Genomic DNA, 19,671 nt, shown 5'->3' on the forward strand with positions numbered 1-19,671 from the left:
GGAAGCATGATCCGACAAGCTGCTCGCCTCCAACTACATATACTGCTTCTCCTCTCTCCAGTCTGAGATGAGCCAGTTTTCTGGCACGTGCTTATCTTGGCAAGGTTACCATAATGATCTAGAATAAAGGTAGGAACACTGCAAGGGATATGAGAAACTAACCTTTAATGGTTAGAAGCGGTCACCATCCATGAGGGTATTACGCTCATCATATGCTATCATGCTAGAATTACGACAACATACCAGCTGTGGTTCTGCCCCCACATGGTATTATTGGAGAAATAAACTGATTTAGTTTGATAATATCTGAGGAGGCCAAAAGATGATCCACATTTTTTGCTGCCGCTCATATTCTTAAGGATGCTCCTTGTGCGGGAAAGCAGCGCTTGGGAATAAAAGTTTCTGACAATATACTGGAACGCCAGTAAACTTGGAAAATTCAAAGAACACATGAAAACTAGACACCTCATGCATGTAACTGTATATTTATTTCTTTTTAAAGAACACTCCTTAAATGTATTGTAAGTCAATATACAAACTTGGTTTCACAGATTTATAACCCACTAAATAGCACAAAATATAATCCAGGCCGTTGGTTTCTTTCATCTGTGTGTGTGCGTGTGTGCGTTTGAGTGTGTGCGTGTGCGCACGTGCACGCACGCATGCTGCTGGTGGTAGTGGTAACCCACCGCGTGCGTTCAGACACAAGCCCGGGCTCCTCCTGACTTTCCTCTGGAGCAAACCTCACCCAGATGGAGACCCCGCTCGGGAAGACTGCGACTTTCTTGCCCGTGAATCCCGCTCCTTGGAGAGGCCGGGCTGGCGGTGCTCTCTGCCTCGCCGGCAGGGCCACGCTCCTCCGTCCGCGGGACAGGACCAGAGCCTGCCCTGAAGCTGACCCGGCACCGCAGCAGAGAGTGACCGGCCGTGGCGGTCAAGTGCGAGGAAACACCTTTTCTTCCTGCTCGAAACCCCGCTCTGGCACTCGGGGGCACCTCTGCGTGACACCTGTGCCCCAGAGTCAGGCCTGGTGAGCAGGGGACTGCCGGGGCTCGGCGGGCGCCGCTTGTCCAGCCAGCGGGCCGGCTCCTCGCCCAGCCCCGTGCGGCCGTAGGGGCCTGGCCACCCTGCTGCTGGAGGCAGGGGAGCGGGTCCGGCCGCAGCCGGATTCTGCCTCCCTGCAGCCAGCGGTGCCCCGGCTCCGCGCCTGGCAGCACAGCAAACCTCGCCTGCCCCGCTGAGTGACGCAGACGGCACCAGTGATGCACTTGCACATGTTTACATGGGGTGGAATGTTTTCCCATAGCTTTTTAAAGGAGTATATAGATCAACATGTTCACATAAGACCAAATACTTTTAATATATTTATAACTGTTTTATAAAGCTTTGAAAAAACTCACAATAGCACATTGTTTTACTTTAATGCTTTACGGTACTATCAGTTTAAAATCACAATCAGCACTTAAGTTATAGTCAATCCGGCAAACAAGAGACAAAAAAAAATTACAAGAGTTAAGAACTGACTGATACATCCTTTATCTTTTTTTTTTAACTAATGCATAAGTGCAGAATAAGATAAGATACTCTAGTTTAAATATCTTGTTTTACAATATACATTTTGTTCTAATTACGCAACAGTAAATCCCATGCTTCACATAGAAAAGCAATCCACGACATTAAGAAAAAAATTTACAATTTATGAAACAAAGTAAATAAATATTAGTATTACAGAATCAGAGCTGTACATAAAAGCTGTTCAGTTTTAATCATATAAAAATATGTTTTAGTGCAACCTCACATATATTGATGCTGTTTTGCTTTACATCATTTAGATCCAAGTGTCCAAAAAAGGAAAGAAATTACATTTATTACAAAGCAGATACACAAATTCTAAAATATGTACAAATTACTGCTAAAAAAATGCTTATAAGAATATAAGCAAAGTAAAGAAAAGGCACAAACATCTGTACAATTTAAAAGTACCAGACCCAATAAGAATTTCAAATTTAGTTTTGGTCAGGCTCATGATGACTTGTTATTTTATCTAATTCTTTTGATATAACAAAAGTATATATAATAGCAAACTACTGTAACTTAGAACAGGCATGCTGTAAAGTTGAATACTTCTTCTATCTCTAGAAAAAAAAAAGTGGGGTATAAATGTACGGGTGAAAGTCTCCATGCATCTCAGATCAATGTGGCTTGCTCTTCTCAGATGACGGATCTTTCCTTTCCTGTGTGCTTGATGGGGGGTCGCTCCTGCTGTGAAAGCCCAACTGCCGGACGTCCACAAAGCTCTTGCTGTAAAAGGTGGGATGGGCTAACGCAGTCTGTGATGTACCAAAACTGTCCTGTTCACCACCATGCAAGTCAGGATGGGTGGCTGAGGCACAGGTCTGGCCCGGCTCAGATCCACTAAAGTGTTTAATGCTAAAATGTGCACTTTCTAAGGGTTTCTGGTGAGGCTCAGAAGGCCTCTGCAGCTGCTCCGCCCCGTGCAGAACGGCTTCTTCTGTGGCGATTCGCAGAGAGGCTATGGCTTTTGTACAAGTCTGTATGTTCTCCTCCTGCTCCCTCTCGGTAGCTACGACACTGTCCTCCGACGTGCTCTGCGTCAGCAACAGCAACGGAGAGGAGGGAGCGCTGGAGGGAGCGGTGGGGTGCAAGCTGTGCAGAGAGGTACGTTTCTCGTGGTGCTTAGACATACTATACGATTCTTTTGTAAGGATTTCCGCAGTTCCTCTTTGCTTCTCCTCAGAGCCCTCCCTCTGCAGAGCCAGAGTGGACGGAGGATGTAAACCTGAAAGGGCCACCGGTACTGAATGGACCATCTGGATACCCCCGATAGGCATCATGGGGATGGGTGCTCGGATCTGTTGCTGGGAGTGTAGTGGAAGATGACTGAAGACGTAGTCACTGGGACCTTCGGGGAATGGGCTAGACCCGCGGTGCTCCATACCTCCTTTTTCTCCATATACGTTGAAGTAAGGCCCCTGAGACAACCCCCTTCTCTGTAACCAGAAAAAAACAAAAGAAATGTCAGCGCTGCTACTAGCAAAATTCTTGTCCGGCTGCCAAACCACCTATCTGCTTTCCTGTCTAACACAACCTCCCATTCATGAAGCACCTTTCATCCAGATGGATCCCAAAGCATTTGGAAAACTCCACTAATTGCTTATCCAAACAACAGAGGAGGTTTTGCTTAGCTCAGCCCTACAGAGCTCATGCCTCTGAGGTGAAAGTCAGCAGCTAGTTAAGAGTGTTCAGCAACACAATGCAGCAGTTTAGGTCAGGAAGTGAAGAGTATTATGTTCAACTGAAACTGCAGAGAGAATTTGGGGTAGATAGAGTTTCATTCCCCAGGAGAAATTTGGCCAGGAGATCCATCTCACCCTCTCTTTTGGCAAACTGTGCACACTGTGCTGGTATTGGCAGTCCACACTGGGTATCAAGACTTTGTTGCAGAGAAATACACATCTGAACGCTCCCTGCTCGCCACCACTGCTTGGCAGTACAGGAAAAATCCGACTGCACGTACGTATTTTCTGCCTGATGAAAGATCCTGCTCTGGAGCCCCAGAGAAGGCACTTGCTCCTCCTACCCTCCACCGTGAGCTTTACCCAATCCTTGATGAAAGGGGGCAGGTATTTCCATGGAAGTTCAAGTGCCTCTGTGCAATGAAGACCCAAATTTTTATAGTCATTAAGACAATGGAGCACCACTCTGGCCTATCTGTAGTGTAAACAATAAATAATAATAAAAGCACACGCATTAGCTGTGAGTGAAAGTGATAATTCTGTCGCAGGGAGACTCACCCACTCATAATGGGATTGAGAAGAATGAGGGATTTTGTAACAGCTAATAAAAGCCAATCTCGCAATATTGACATTTTCAGTGCCTTCCCATTAGTTCCTGCCTTGAAAGAATGAATAGCTCAATCTCCACTCAGTATTAAATATGCCCTGGGCTTTTGGGTTTCTCTTTTTTTCATTCTTAACTTTTAAAATTTGTTTTCCATCTGATGATTAAGTATCATTTACTGCTGACCGGAGGAATAACGATGACAGAAGGGCAGGATGACATTTTCATAATTGTGTGTGGGATTTGGCCACACAAGTCTCGGGGACTCCCATAGGAAATTAATGAAAATGCTCATCTCTGCTCTGCAAATTGACCAAACGCCTATCAATTGCCCCAGAGCTGTACTGCTACCACAGTCTTGGTGTGGCAGCCCGAGGACTGCGCTGCTAAATGCCAATGCATTAAAGTGGCAGCACTTCACTGCTGGGAAATCCTAGCTCTCAAGGCATTAAGCAACCTCTTGATCCCATCCCAGGGAACTGGTTTAGGGGGCAATTAAAGATTCAGTTTCTGTGCTACCCAGAGGCTCAATCTCACTGTGCTCAGATGCTTTGTCCTGTTCGATATAAATCATCATTGAGACAGGAAGGGTGACCCATACTCATCAGACTCAAACTTAAGAGATGTTGTTATTCAGAGACTAATCTATGTTGGGAATTTTCCTATTCAGAAAGTGAGACACTCGAGTCTCATAAAAGAGAAACTATCATAAGAAAGCACAGTGACAGCACGTTATACTGCTGAATGGGGAAAAAATTACTGAATAAACTGCAGTTGCCAAGCCACAAGACATAGTTCACCTACCCTGTCAGTCCTTCCTATCACCAACCTCACCTCTGCACAGCTGCTTGCCCCCTTTTTTTTTCCATCTTTGGTCTGTCAACCCGTTTCTCAGTCATACTGTCCTCTTGGCTGTTTCCTAAGCTATGACATTTATCACTATTGCATCTGATGTGAACTTGGGCTAAGGGAAATAGAGCAAAAGCAATCAAAAAAAAGGAGTACAACTCATTGAAGAAGAAACCTAGTCACACACAAATCTCTAATTGAGAAAGACACTAGCTTCATGTTGTACCCTGCCACAGTTTCAAAAGGGAATAGAGCAACAGTCTGTCCTTGTCAGATAGAGGTGGCTAACATGATAGAAACTGCTACATGCTTCAAGATCAGCAGTATCATCCAATATATGTCTCATATGCATAATTTTTACATAGACAGTGACAGTGTGTGCATGTCCACTGGATGCCTTCCAAGCCTGGCTGAGCACATATTGGATTATCTTTGTCTAGCTCTGGCAGATAAGTTTGGAAACGACGAACATAAATGGTTACAGGCATTAATAACTGTTCATACCCCCTACCCTGCTTTTGTTTCCTTTACCAATATCTAGCTTTTTCGTACCTACAAGCAGACACACATATACATATTCATGGAGAAAGACTGAATATTAGAGGAGCTGTCTTCTTTTAACAAACATCCCAAAAATCCAAAGACTTTATTCTGTTGACGGAGTGAGTATTAGATCCCATCAGTGAGCACAGTGCTGAAAGTCACGGTATCTTTTTGCGGTGCAGTCAGAATGGGTTGCTGCCAGCGCAGTGAGATGAGCTCCTCGCTCTGTCAGGTCATGGGAATCCAGTTCGTTTCCTATTAATTCTCATTTGTTGCAGTTTAGCATATTTCCCTCCAACTCCAGGTGACATATAATTTCCCAAGCAACAATATTCTGTAGGAGCTTTTCACTAAACTCTCTGACCTGGTCATAAAGCTAGACTGCCACACCACACCCCTGAGCAAAGCCATATCCAGCTTCACAGGTCCTCCAGAATGCCTCAGGGATGAGATAGGGTTTGCCCTGTATCTGCTACATCACCCAAAGCAGGCTATGGGGGATTAAGAGGAAGATTGCCTTTCAAAGCCAAGCACCCTTCACAGACATCCTCCTGGCAGCCTCAGACCACAGCTTGCACAAAGATGGCGGGTGGAAAACAATCTCTTTGATTACCATATCATAATGTTCTTGAGGCTTTTTGAAGTTAAAAACCATAAAATGTTGAACTCTGTTGTGAAACTCAGAGCATATTACCGATGTGCTTTCTAAAAGACATGATGCTTAATAAACTAACTATAAGCCTGTGTGGACTTCAGTTTCAGGATCAGCTCAATTTGCAGTCCTACAGAGAATGCACCATCGCAGCCCACATACACCAGTGGACCTCTTTACAGTTTACCTGGACTTTAGAAGTTTTATGCTGGGTCTCTGTACAGGAATGCATTTCACTCAAGATGGTAAAGTATTGAGTCGTTGGCAAGGGATGTAATATCCATGTCTGGGATGATCAAAGGACCTTAAGTCCTATTGACTTTCAAGTGGATATAGAGGTGCCTAACTCCCTTCAGCCCTTCTGAATATATCGAGACAGGCTTCAGACTTCAAAATGAATGAGAGGTGCAACAAAACAGCAACACAAGCAAAATCTACTACCTCCTAGAAGATAAAACAGTTGCTAGGGTCAAGTTTGTTCCGCTCACAGCAAGATATATTCACAGTCTTATTGTGTCTAGCCCTGGGACTGGAAGAAGAGGCAAAAGCTCTGGTCCCCACTAGGAAGTAGCAGGGTGCACTAGGAGTGGGGACGAGCAGGAACAGAGTGAAACTGTTGGAGCTAGATCCCATGTTCACAATATAAGTGTTGTGGGGTTGGAGGGGAAGGTTGCTTCGGACTAACCCTATGTAGTCTCTTCTCGCTCACTTGAATGCCCACTCACAGTTTAAGTGCACCTGCTGCAGTCCTGGTGCACATTTTCTGGTTTAATTTCATCTGAAAACAATCCCGGTCACTTACTCCAAGACTGCTCTGCAATGTGAGTCAAAGCACAATAAATGTGACAACAGAGACACGTCTGATCCAAACTAAAATGCTAACAGAGATGCACTCGAGATGCACAAAAGCAGCCTTCCCATCTCTCCTCTTTCTCTCAGGACTGGCATAAAATGACTGGGGAGAAGAATCAGAGCCCTTCAATAACAGCACCAACCTCCTCAGAAAGGACAGAAACCTCTGGCATTGACAGAAGAGAAGATCCCAAATGTATTTAGAGAGCAATGGGGATCTGCCTTTAAATTTAAAGACGGGCATTTAACTTGCCAAAGCCAAATGTGCACCAGCATCAACCAGAGCCTTAGGCTACTTTGGAGAGAGTATCCTGTTGCAAGAGTGTATCCTGTTATTAACTGCCAAATAAAAAAAGGATATTTTTCTGTATTTTTGTACAATCCACAAAATAGTTACTTTCCCCCTGCTCTTTTCCACTTCCTAAAGAAATAATTTCAATTGCTTTCTATGTGGTGCTTTCAATGCCAGAGCACTTTACAAGCTCTTTGCACAGGACCACCAAAGTGCATGAACATTGAAGGGGAAGCAACGTGAAGGGGAACTAGACCAGCACTGGCCAAAAAGACTAGAGCCAAAAAGACATCAACTTCAGTGGAGAAGAAAAAAACCTGGCCTCTTCTGAGAACTGCAGGCAGCAGAAGCACAAAAACACTCTTACTCCTGGAAGGACTGGGAACCCAACGCAGCTCTGAAAGAGGAAGCAGGATTGTGAGCTGGCATCTGCATCACTGATGCAGTTGCTAATCATGTTCTGATTTGCTGGATTTCACTTCTCTGAAAGTGAAAAACAGCCTTTATTCCTTTTTCTTCTCTGACAGCTTTCATTTATAGCAAGCTCAGGAGTTATTTGTCTTCCCACACACTGAGTATAACTTGTGTTTCACCTAAACTCAACTACTGTTTGGCTAAAGTATGTCTTCCAGAAAGGCATCAAGAGGTGAGGACTCCATCCTTCCTTCCTTGCAGTTGTTTGTTGAGATGGGCAATCATCCTCACTTGTCATTTCCTCATTTAAATTTGCCTGGGCTCTGCTTCCAGTGATGCCTGTGTTCAGATCCCAGTGACTGAACTGAGGTCTGGGCTTCTCTCTCAAAACACTCAACATGCTGCTGAGTTACCGATGCTTTCTGTAGGACAAATGATCTTTTACATTGGGTTTTTCACTGCCACATGCCTAATCCTACCTCAAAAATAAGGTAAGTGTTAAAAGCCCATCTGGCATGGTGGACTTTCCAAAAGAAGGAGCTAAGGGTGCTAAAAGAGTCCTTACAATGTGCTAAACGCCTTGCTGGAAGGTGTGCATAACACACAGGCAAACATTACAGCAAGAACTGTCAGATGGCCAAGGGTGACTGTTACGTAGCCTTTTGCCAGCATCTTCACACATCCAAAATCTCTACTACAGGATGCCAGTGGAAGTGTCTCATGCAGGACATTAGGGACTTGGGCTCCCTGCACAAAATCAGCTGTAGCATCTCGTATAATCCCTTTCATTTGATACTAAGACATCATGACTGTTAAACTGGTGGCTCTTTATCCTCTTTTTGTGCTTCCTTACTTTGTCAGCAGGACTGCTGGCTGGATTTGTATCCTCTCATAGCTACGCAGTGATCACCCCTACGAGAGTGCAGCAGGGTTTCAACATGCCCCTCCTCAAGAACCACTTAGTCAGCCACCCCGCTCCACTGGTCTCCCCAACAACTTGCCAAGCCATGGGGCCATGTCTAAGATGTGGGTGAACTACCTACGTTGCGCTCTCCTACACACATGGCTGCTCACATTGCAGCCTTCCTTTATCCCCCCTGAAAAGTTGGGAAGCCACTTTTGGATCTGCCAGGCTGGCAGCATCTCGGCCCTGTTCGGTCCATCCCTGCTCCAGCCACCCTTGCCCAGCTGCATCCCTCGCTCCATTCCCAGGCGCAGGTAAGACATCAGCCTGGCTCCACAGAGAAATTCACCCCAGAGCTCTGGAAACACTGATTTTATGGGCTCAGTGTTCAATTCTTCTCCTCTACAGAGAAGAACCACAAAGATTACACAAAAAGCTGAGAAGAGTGGCAATGGGGAAGCGGGGAGGAGAGCCCTGCCGGGAGGAGGGCAGGGAGGCAGGAGCCCTGAGGCAGCGGGAGCCTGTCACAGCTTGCCCGGGTTTAAGCCACACATACGGGCTGACGAGGCAGGCAGTGAGAGGGCAGAAGCAACATCAAATGTGGCGAGGGAAGCATACTAAAAAAATAAATAAATGCATACATCGTGAGGCCATTCCTTAACTCTAAAGACCAACAAATTTATTTGTGGAGAGAGCGCTTTGTGAATGCTAGGGCCTGTCAAAAATGCCAAGTCGGCAGTTCCTGAGAGCTGATTTACGGCCAGGGAACAGCACAGACAGCAGCTGTGCAAGTTTTGCCATTTCCACCCAGACGGTTGTGTCCCTGTCGAAACAGCCAGTCATGACGGCGCTTTCTGCGGGGCAGACAGCAACCTGCTCCTGTCACACGATAATATCCTTTAAACTCCAGTCATAGATCCTGATTTCGATGGGTACCCTGCTTTTCCGAGAGGTTCCATTTATTTTAGTATTATTGCATTAATACGTCGGTGATGGGCACCGTGCTGCAGTATCAGGGCCTTAAGGCCTGATCTGGGCTCGATCCCATCTGACAGTCTGGGAGGGAAAAGGCTTTACAGTGCTGTGACAAGCCCCACATGCCATGTAAGTTTCCTGGGCCATTTTAAAATAAAGACGGAGGCAGTTAATGTAAGCCAGCCTAATTTCATTGAAGCTAATGGAGCTACTCAGGCTTGTACCAAGTGACGATTTGACCCTTAGGCTAACTCTATGGCATCTAACTGAATCAACATCTCGACTTGGTCCCCGTCTATTCCAAATTTCTTGCATTTGTTCCAGGACTTCCCACCAAGGCTCAAAGCTTATGCCTTCTTCTTCTACAAAGCTGCACTGTTTTTTAAAATACTATGCACAGATTAGGTAAGAGCACTGGTTTTGACAACAGAAGTGAAAATACTCTTTCATACTTACTGAATGCCCCACTGGAATAGATTCAGACTGTAAATATTGACCCATGGACAGCGCTGGATTATGGTATAAGCCCCTCCGGGGAGATGCCGCTCTAACAGAGGCCATATATCTCCTCTCTCGCCTAGGAGACAAATCTCTTCGAACAGACGCATCTTTTCCTGGTGACATTGGTCTCCTTGGTGACAGGTGACGTCTTGGTGACATGTCCCGTCTTGGCGACAACTCTCTCCTCAGCACAGCCTCCTTCCGTGGGGAAAGGTGCCTCATGGGTGAAATATCTCTTCGGGGTGACAGATGCCTTCTGGGTGACAAATCCCCTTTTGGCATTAAATACCTCTTTGGTGAGTTATCTCTATAGGGTGAAGAATCGTAGCTGGGTGACGACTGTTGACTGGAAGGTGAGAGGTCCCTTGGAGACGAACTGGGGTCTAACGAAAGCACGTAGTCCTCATCCATGCAGCTAGGTATGTCTAACCTGTCTTTATCGGGCTCTGAATCGGTACTCTTGCTCTGGAAAAACCTCTGATATTCTGTCATCTGTGAGTCTTCACAGGAGTCGCTTGGCGTTATAAGCTGAGTAACTTGAATGCTAGGTAAGGTGACCAAGTAACTGATGAGGGAGGAGTGTCCCACAGAAAGGGAGCCCTCGGGAGAAGCCCCCTGCGATGCCCCAGCTGAGTTCACCGACAGGGAGGAGAACCGAGGGGGCTGTGGGCTGGTGCTTCTTGATCTGGTTTTTGGTGTCGAGTCTCCCTGAGTATCATCAAAATCATCCTCATCTTCATCATCATCGTCATTGTCGTCGCCATCCTCGCCATCTGACTCCTCCGCGTCAGAAAACTGGTGCTCTGCTGACAGGCCTGCCAGGTTGCTACTCTTCTCTGCCTCTTGCTGCATGTCCTCCATGTTTTCTGAAACAGCCACAGCAAGTCAAAATGGTGAGCACACACCCCACCTCTTACGCCCTCCACCACATTCATTCCCCACCCAGCACACCCATTGCTATCGCTGGATGCTCTTCATCTGGGATGGCTGCATAAAGCCATTCTTCATAGTCTCAAACCATAATTTTTCATAATACCTTAAAACTCTATACTTGAAAGGAAGTATAAAAAGCAAAGTCACCCTACCCCACCTTACAACTTCGCTAAGTGTTGCCATCTCTCACATCTAAATTGAAAAGAAGTATGAGACAGATGACAACAGGTCATACTTTTATTTCTAGCTCCTCCTCCTGTATCTTAATAAAAAATGTAACTCAGACAAATGGATCAGATTTTTTATACTTCCTGTTTATTAAAAAGATGTCTCTTAATTAAAAAATGCCCCAAATGCTCTTAATGTATTTTCCCATGCCAGCCACTGTGCTAAAGTGCAATGAGTCATTTGCATACTCCAGAGGCCATTCCAGCTAAATTAAATCATTCTGACATACCTGCTTCTTCAGTTTCAGCATCATCTACGGATGTCATTGACACTCCAAGCTCCAGGCATTTTTTCATGTGTGCTTTAGACTTCATATGTTTTGTCAGATTTCCTATAGATCAGAGATTAATCTAATTAATGGACAACAGCAAAGATCACTCTCCAAGTCAGGTTTTGGTGTATCTTAACTCCGTTATCCTGCAGATGGGGGTTTTTAGTTTAAAAAAAACCACAACAGACAGGGCTGACTCATCCAGCCCATTGCCCTCAGAGCCTGTTTTAATGAGAATGGGTTTTTATACCTTCAAAAAAAAAAAATTTCAAATAAACTTAAACTCAGGGCCTGAGAGGTATAGAGGCATCTCTCCAATTTTCCATGTGACATTTAGGCACCCCAGCAAGCTAAAAAACTCGCTTTTGGATGTTATCTATCCCTGGGCTCAGTGTTCGTGGTATGTACAGACTGCCCAGACATTGAAGTAAGTCCAATGCACACCAGCTGTTCAGGGCTCACACTCCTAGTTTCACAGTGGTACTTTTAAGATAAGGGCTCTCCCATTTACTTCACATGTAGGCTCCAAATGTTCAGTGTGTTCGAAGCATTTTGAAGCAAAAGTACCCCACAAAAAAGACATCTATGGGAGACTTCTCTATGCAACTTTACGGTCTAGCTGCAATCTCTGAACTGAGAGGAGCTGTACTTAGAGCATTCACCTGGGATGTGGGAAATCCAGGTTCAGCTCCCTGCTTTGGAGTACGGATCTGAACCAGACACAGCAGGGATTTGAAATCAGATCTCCCATTCCCCCAAGGGAGCAATCTAACACTAGACTATTGACTTTCTGGAGTGCCTGTCTTGGTCTGTTTTTTCACAGATAAGAAAACTGGGTTGAGACTGGCCCCAAGAGACAATTCATGGAAAAGAATCTTGAGCACAAAGCACAAGCTGGAGAAACAAGAATATCACTCTAATCCATTAGCCACTTCAGTCACATTTGCAACACCCAATGGGGAAAGCATGGCACAAGCAAACCCAACCCACTACCAAGACACAGTGCTTATTAGCTCAAGGAAAACACTCTGTGAATGTATCTATGCTGCTTTTGGGATCCCAACCAGCATCTCCAGACGGCGCGTGTGGCACATGCAACCTGGGGGCAGGAACACTGCACCACTCTGTTGGATAGTGGAGGTGTGCTTAGAAGCCCACAAGCCAGGCTTCTCTCCTCTGACTTTCAGTCCCAGCTAGTTCAAATAATTTCCTTCTCAGTAAGAGTTTCTTATTGTGCCTGTGCACTGCGTGAAAAGTCTAACTTGGCCACTGATGCCTCTGGATGGCTAAACACTCAGGGTGTACGCTGAAAACCTAAGTACCTCTGAAGGTCTGTCCCCTACTGTTCTCAGCAAAATAGCAACAATAGTTATGAGGCTGACAACTGCTCATAAGCAGTAATACAACAGTTAAACACTTCTGGTACTTCGAAGGCTAACTTAGCCTTTTCCTACTCATGCCCTTCTTGTGCAATAGCATACCACCTCCTCCCTGTTTCTTCTTCTCTGCCAGAAATGCCAGCCTTAGCAAGCAATTTCACATTTCTTTCCATGCCATCTCTTCTGCCTGGAATGTCCTCTCTGAACACAGCTGCAAAACCACAATCCTCCTTCAAGTCCCTCCTCAAGACCCATTCCTCCAGCAATGTCAAATGTAAACAATGATCCGAGAACAGCTCACCAGATGGTCTATTGGGACTACAAACGAGCAGCTCCTTGTCTTTGTCTCTACACCCCCATGAAAGTTCTCATCTTAAATTAGGTTGATGGGTCTACTACCATCCATCAGCTATTCCCATCTTTGGCAGAGGAAGAAGTACTGGAGTCATGGAAACTATTACAATTCTCAATCCTCAAAACAGCCATGAAGCTGCACTGGGATCTTGGGAGAAATTTCCTTCAGCTTCCTCTCTCCCCCTTCAAGTAAGTTCACCGCACTGGGACCAGAATCCATTTCCCTTGTCTGCCAAAGGGAAGCTAAGAAACTGAGAATGTAAGGCTCACTTGGGCTGTGCTACAAAGTAATGCTACCAAAGAAAAGGATTTTTTTTCTTTTAAGGAGATAGTTGCAACACAAATCCGAATTCCAAAGAATATCATTATCTGTGGCCTCAGGGTGACAAATGGAAGCTTTTTTCTGTGCTGATAAATACATGTGAACACAAGCTATCAGCTCTCTATTCATAATTAATGCCACAGTGGATGGAGTGGCCCATCTGGGAGACATACATTATTTATAAACTTGAAACTGACCCACTGTAAAGCCCATGAAGGCATGTTTTCCTCAGCAGCTGATGCTCTGCTTCTACATTATGTCATAACAAGTGTACTCTCCTGGTAGCATTTAAGTGTTGCTGCAATTAAAATTTGCACCATGTAACAATTTTGGCAGAAAGTATTATTTGTAAGGGCGGTTCTTATGCTACTACATTTTCTCTGCAGACAGATGGACCAGCCAAGAGCCTATAGCTCTTAATGAAGCTATTCAAGGAGTCTCGGAGTCTCACAAAATCCCTGGATCAATTAAACAGAAGCAAAAAACCTCTCTCATGAAGTCCTGTATACATAAACACAATAATTTTATTCTGAAGAAAATTCTCTCCTTGACTGCAAGGGGTGCTTGGATCCCAGATGGCAAAATAGCTCAATATTTGCTTGGGAAGTGGCAAGAGTTCAGCAAAAAGGGTCAAGTACCTTTAGTTTTGAAGGCAAAATTGCACAACTTGCATACATAAGGCCGGACATCAGTATGAGTGCGGATATGTTTTTTGAGCATGCTTGGCTTTTTGCAGCGAATTCCACATTCTTCACAAATGTACTTTCCTCGGCCACGACCTCTGACATAGACATAATCCTCATTTGATTTATACCTGTTGAAAGAGAGCAAGCATTTACATCATACAGATTCCAGGTCACATACATGCACAAACATCACCTCTATGCATCTGATCCTGATCCTGTATGTATCTCATCACAACAAATCCACAGAAGTCCATAGGAACTACTGAATTTTCAAGCTGGAACTCACAAAGATTTGCCTTTCAGGGAATACGCTGGTCCCAATGTGTTTTAACAATATGAGACCAAAGGGTTGCAGTATAATAATAGTATAAACACCTTGTCAGGAAACAGATTAGCTACCATTCCTATAGACACAGCACAACTCCAAATACGAGTCTGCAGGTTGGATTTATTTCAGTTAACTGTAGTCTTGTACAACACGGGCATCTACCACCACTGAAAACAGTGTTGTTTTGCGGCACAGTTCATTTAACTATTTTAGTGTATTTATCCCTTGGGATCAGATAAATCACATCCGGGAAACGCCTGTTTCTCCCCATTAAGCATAAAGGGAATGCAGATGACTAGCAAGGAAGTACGCAGTTACACCACAGATGCCTGAAGTTCCTGAAGATGGATCCCTCCCTAAGGGACACCACGTTGAGTTCACTCAGGTACGTGCTGCTTTAGAAATAAAATGGGAAACTTCCAACCTGCATACTTAGCAGAAAGCTGTTAAAGGAATTTTTCTTAGCACAGGTGTAAGCATTGCATGCTATTTTTGCTGATTACATAGTGTGTAGTTAGACAATAAATAAGATATGCAAATTATGTAAAACTGCACATTGCCTTTACTATCATGATAAATTGTTAATACTGAAATCTAAAAGGGCCTAGGGGATCTGCTCAGGCTGTTTTGAGGTTTGAAGAGCGCTGGGCATTCCCTAGAGGGAGAATTTCATCCTCATTCACCCAAAGTCAAATCCAGAAATTGCAAGAACTGAGAAATAATATTTTTTCTGCCCTCTGTCCTCCATTGCCCTCTCCCTAAGCAGCACAAAGTATTTTCAGTAACCCTGCGGATGTACAGCCCACAAAATGTCGTTGGTACTGATAGTCAGCGCTTTCAATAAATAAGGGACTGTGTGAAAGATTCTGTTAATGTGATGATAACTCTACAAGAAGCAAGTGGCAATTTTGGGGCTACAGAGCTGAAATATTTTTCAAGTGTGCTTTTCTTAGATGAACACTTCTTCCATATGTTCAGCTATATCACTGGCAATATAAATACTAAAGCTAATATCTTAGAAATACATAAAACACTGTTCTGTTCTCATGTCCATCTTGTTATCTATTAAACACATCAGCTCCTCTTTCAAATGTGGATGCCTAAATTCAGGTTTTTCATCTCCTTTCCAATAAAATTGGCCCTCTCCCTTTTCCTTCATTGTCCCTGGCACCATGGGCAAAACTAGCACAGTCTAATGTCATTTAATATTTAGCCATCTCTCTAGCAGGTTTTTTTGAATAACTTTTCTGGGATTCTGCTTTTCTGTCTGCCCCGTTTCCCAGGTTCTCCTTCATACACATATGCCAATGACTCCTAGTCATCTCTCTATCCACTGCTTCATCAACTACCTCCAGGCTTTCTCCCACAGACAGAAAAAATGTCCATTATTGTTTGAAAGACTGCCATTTTATCTTTTTTCATCTCTCTTTACAGTCTGATTTTGCTGGGATGGAGTCTACCATATCACCCCTGATTGATACTGGTAAGATAAATGCTGTGTTATAACGTGCTTTTCTGTTGCTCCATCTCTGCTGTTCCTATGTCTGACCTCATTCCACCAGATTCTGCCACCTGTCAGATCCCATTGGGCACAAAGACAATTAGACACGATCTGTCTCTTCATCATTCATATGGACGGTTCTTGGCCATAACTGACCTTGACTCTCTAAGTATGCTTTACCATAACAACGACTGTAAGAGAAATGACACACACAAATTTGACATTTAAAGAAGGCCTGGTCCAAAAACTGAAACACCAGAAGACTGAGTCTATGGTGATTATCTTTCTAGCCCCCAGGAATATTAGATCTTACTATTAACTCGTGCCTCTCTCAAAGCTTTCAGTCATTTCCCACTTCCCACTACACAACTTTCGTATAAGGACTATGGTCACTGCTGCTCTGAGCTTGATTTTAATGGGACTCTAGAGTTAAAAAGCATTAAGCTTCAGAGTCCTGCAATTTCTAACCAAAATGTTATTTTATTGGGGATTTTCAATTAGAGTCTATTACTGATAGATATAAAAGAGCAAACATAAGCAAACTGTGAACTCTTGCTGTCAGCTGATAATGTCATTAAGCCAGATGTCAGGTGAGCAGGCATGTTTGCCCTGTCCCTCCTTTCTTTTTACTTCACGCCATTAGTAACTAACTAACTGTATTGCAGTAAGTACTGAACTTCAAATTGCTGCTTTTCTTTGAGGAACACTGTTTCATATCCCATCAGGGTTTTGCAGTCACAGATGATGGAAAGTATATTTTGTGATTTAGATCATTTCATTTGAATCAAGCCACCTGCCAGAGGTAATAATATGGTTGTTAGCTTCTTCCTTCAAAACCCCCTCTGCTGCGATGCTTATAAACTGCTCTTGACTGTCTTTGGTGCAGCAAGGTGGTGATATGCTGTGATATCTACTTTTCGGCTCAACTTCATTCATTCTATTCCTTCACCCTCTCACTCATCCCCAGCCCCACCTATTTGCTTTTTGCCCACCTGCCATATGAGCGCTCCACTCCCCTGGCACAAGGCAGCTGCACAACTGCACTTCCCTGCCTATCAGACAGGCTTTCCCACAAACCGAAAACTGACAACTGCAGATCCTTCTCCACTATGGATTCTGAATTGCCTTCTTTGCACTTACAAAACAAAAGCAATCAAGAAACCTAAGCAAATCCACTCCCCAAGACAAATGAAAAACAAATACCCTGCTGAAACAAGACATCACCATGCATGCTTGTCTGTCCAGGGGAGAAAATGTGAAACAAAGACGACAGACATTTGCTACATAGTTCAGTGCACCACTTGCACATGCTGAGATGATACGAAGTTGAGCTTGGCAAGAGTAGAGCAGAACAGAGTAAAACAGAACAGCTCTACAAAGAGCAAGCAAGCACGAAAACCCACCCATGTTAAAAACTAGCTTTCAGAAGTCATAAACAAAAACCTGAAGAGGACAAATTCAATAGTCAGGCCAGAAAACAATGAAAGACATGGTTATAATATGTAAAGAATATTAGACCTATTAAAAAAATAGCCAAACTAATTAAAAGAATGAATCTACCCTTCCACAAATAATTCCTATAAAATGTACGATAAAATTATGATGTATAAGAAAAGAGTGGACCCATTAACACTACATCATCTCATTCACTGTAGCTTTGCAGGTTATATGCTTCTATTGGGGAAGTCACAGTTTATTGCACAGATTATTTGTCTCCCCCAATCCAGAAATTAATGTGCACATCAAGGTTTCTTACGTTTTGTTCTACTCCAAGGATATCTAAACATAGCCAAGTATTACCAGGAGACATTTCTAGGTGACACATGAATTATATGTCTTTATACAAATAGTTTCATAGACCTTATTGGTGCACAGGGAAACTTAAGATGGTGTAAGTAACATATGAAGTTTCTTAAAGAAAGTGTTAGATGGTAGAGGTGTTTTATAGAGTGATCTGTTGCAGCTCACACTGATCTGAATCCTCCTTTAAGTTGCTTTTCTTAACACACTTTTACTCTTCTGACCTCTCATCACGCAGCTTACATCAGTGCAGACTATCTTCAGCTGGGTGATCCAAATTCAGAAATGATGCATAGTGGGAAGCAGGCAAATTTTGTACTTCAAAGTGGGTGTGGGTTGAAGCAACAGCTCTTTAAATTTCTTGTAAACTTAGGCTTACACCTGAATTTGGGTCACTCTTGTGCAGCCAGCCTACTGGCTTGGGTACTACAGTGTACAACTACAGAGAACAGCCAGGATCAGGGTGTCTGGGCCAGCATACCTATCACAATCTCCAAAATAACATTTTGAATCTTTCAGGCAAGATGTAGGCTATATTCCTTCAGTGTTGCAGACTACAGAGAAATGCCAACGTTCATTTCATGGAGACTATCCAAGCGGAGCCAAAACACATAATGTTAATGAAGGACAACTGAGATTTTAAAGGGTACAAACTGACAGAAGGAAATGGATGTACGAATTTCTCACATCTCCATCCTGACCTATTGAGTTACTCCAATAAAACAGTGCTGTGAGACCATTTGAATTTGCTAAGACTGAAAAACACATCTTGTTCAGCTACCTGACTATTCACTACTAACAACTGGCAAATTAATTGCATCGTGTCAGAATTCTGTAAAAGAAATAAAACGATATCTTCCTTTTTAGAGTGCACTGCAGAGGCAAACAAGTGTCCATTTCATTTGCTTTTTGTAACAACCTTCATAAGCCTCAAAACAATGCTAATGGGCTTTCAGGTCTCCTTTTTCCCTCGCTTCGTTATTTATTTCTGTTATCACCTGAGTGATAGATGCCCATGGTAAAATTAAATATTATTTTATCAACCATACATGACAGATCTATGGATTAGGCTTAGATACCATAGATTTCATTGTCATCTTACATTTTATCTCCCAAATCCAACTTCAGTAGATAATAAAAAATTACAAGAATAAGAGTAAGCATGCCTAGCTAACCTATTCAAGTGAGTGGCAGTACACAGAGTCTAAAAATGGAAAGATATCCTCATGGAAGCCATTAAATACAAAGAAATGGTATAGAAAATATCAATATGTTAACCGTTTATCCATTTCTTTATGACCTAAGGAATGAAACTAACAATTTCGAGTGAGTGTTCTCACACAGATAGAAAATATAATTGTCCTAATAGCAAAGCAGAGCCAAGAGTAAGTATACAGGTACCCTGTAGTTTGTTTTAAGACTGACATATACACAAAAAATAAGAGGCTTGGGAGCTACAAGACATGGCAGGAATACAGGAGACTGTTCACATCCTAATTCATTCATATTCATTTTCAAATCTCTTTAAAATGACAGGCTGAGCTTGAAATTTCCAGTTGCATTTTCTTACCCTCCTTCAAAGATTTTAATTCGTATCGGCTCAGTTTGTTTGGATGTAATGTCTTTATCTCCATGAATGTCTCCTTTTACTCTTTCTTTTATAATATTCCCCACTACTTTCTTTTCAAGCTTGCTGCCAAACAAGAAGAATGGCTCGTGTTTCATCTGTAGAACAAAGTCAAGGAAGGGTGTTACTGCTGGAGCACACAATAAACGCACACTTCATTTCAAGTTCTTTTAACATTCCAGGTCAAAGCCAAACTCTCATTTTGGTGCAACTCTAGAAGATGAATTAATTTGTCCCATTTAATTTGATGGAGAATAAGAGAGGGGGCAGCATGGGCAAATTTTTACAAGTCTTGACAGAAAAGACAGCACCATATCTTTCCTCAGAAAAAAATAATGGAAAATAGAGATGGAAAAGCCTTAGAAGGTAATTTATCGCCATTACAGAATTTTCCCTGGC

At 43.3% G+C, this 19,671-nt stretch overlaps 1 protein-coding gene across 10 annotated transcripts in view; it reads right to left on the minus strand.

Annotated features, from left to right (window-relative positions):
• Positions 1 to 476: 476 nt before the first annotated feature.
• The window catches only part of HIVEP2 (HIVEP zinc finger 2), a 144,629-nt gene continuing 125,434 nt past the window's right edge, over positions 477 to 19,671 (minus strand). For all 10 annotated transcript variants that reach the window (XM_072855990.1, XM_072855992.1, XM_072855988.1 and 7 more), the window contains 5 exons: positions 19,216 to 19,370; positions 13,969 to 14,144; positions 11,234 to 11,335; positions 9,799 to 10,709; positions 477 to 3,011 (listed from right to left, as the gene is read on the minus strand). In XM_072855990.1, the coding sequence (XP_072712091.1) occupies positions 2,193 to 3,011; positions 9,799 to 10,709; positions 11,234 to 11,335; positions 13,969 to 14,144; positions 19,216 to 19,370 (2,163 nt within the window). In that variant the 3' untranslated portion in view covers positions 477 to 2,192. The remainder of the gene's footprint in view (positions 3,012 to 9,798; positions 10,710 to 11,233; positions 11,336 to 13,968; positions 14,145 to 19,215; positions 19,371 to 19,671) is intronic.

Source organism: Ciconia boyciana, chromosome 3 (genome assembly GCF_034638445.1).
Source record: "Ciconia boyciana chromosome 3, ASM3463844v1, whole genome shotgun sequence".
In the NCBI taxonomy this organism is placed as follows: Eukaryota; Metazoa; Chordata; class Aves; order Ciconiiformes; family Ciconiidae; genus Ciconia; species Ciconia boyciana.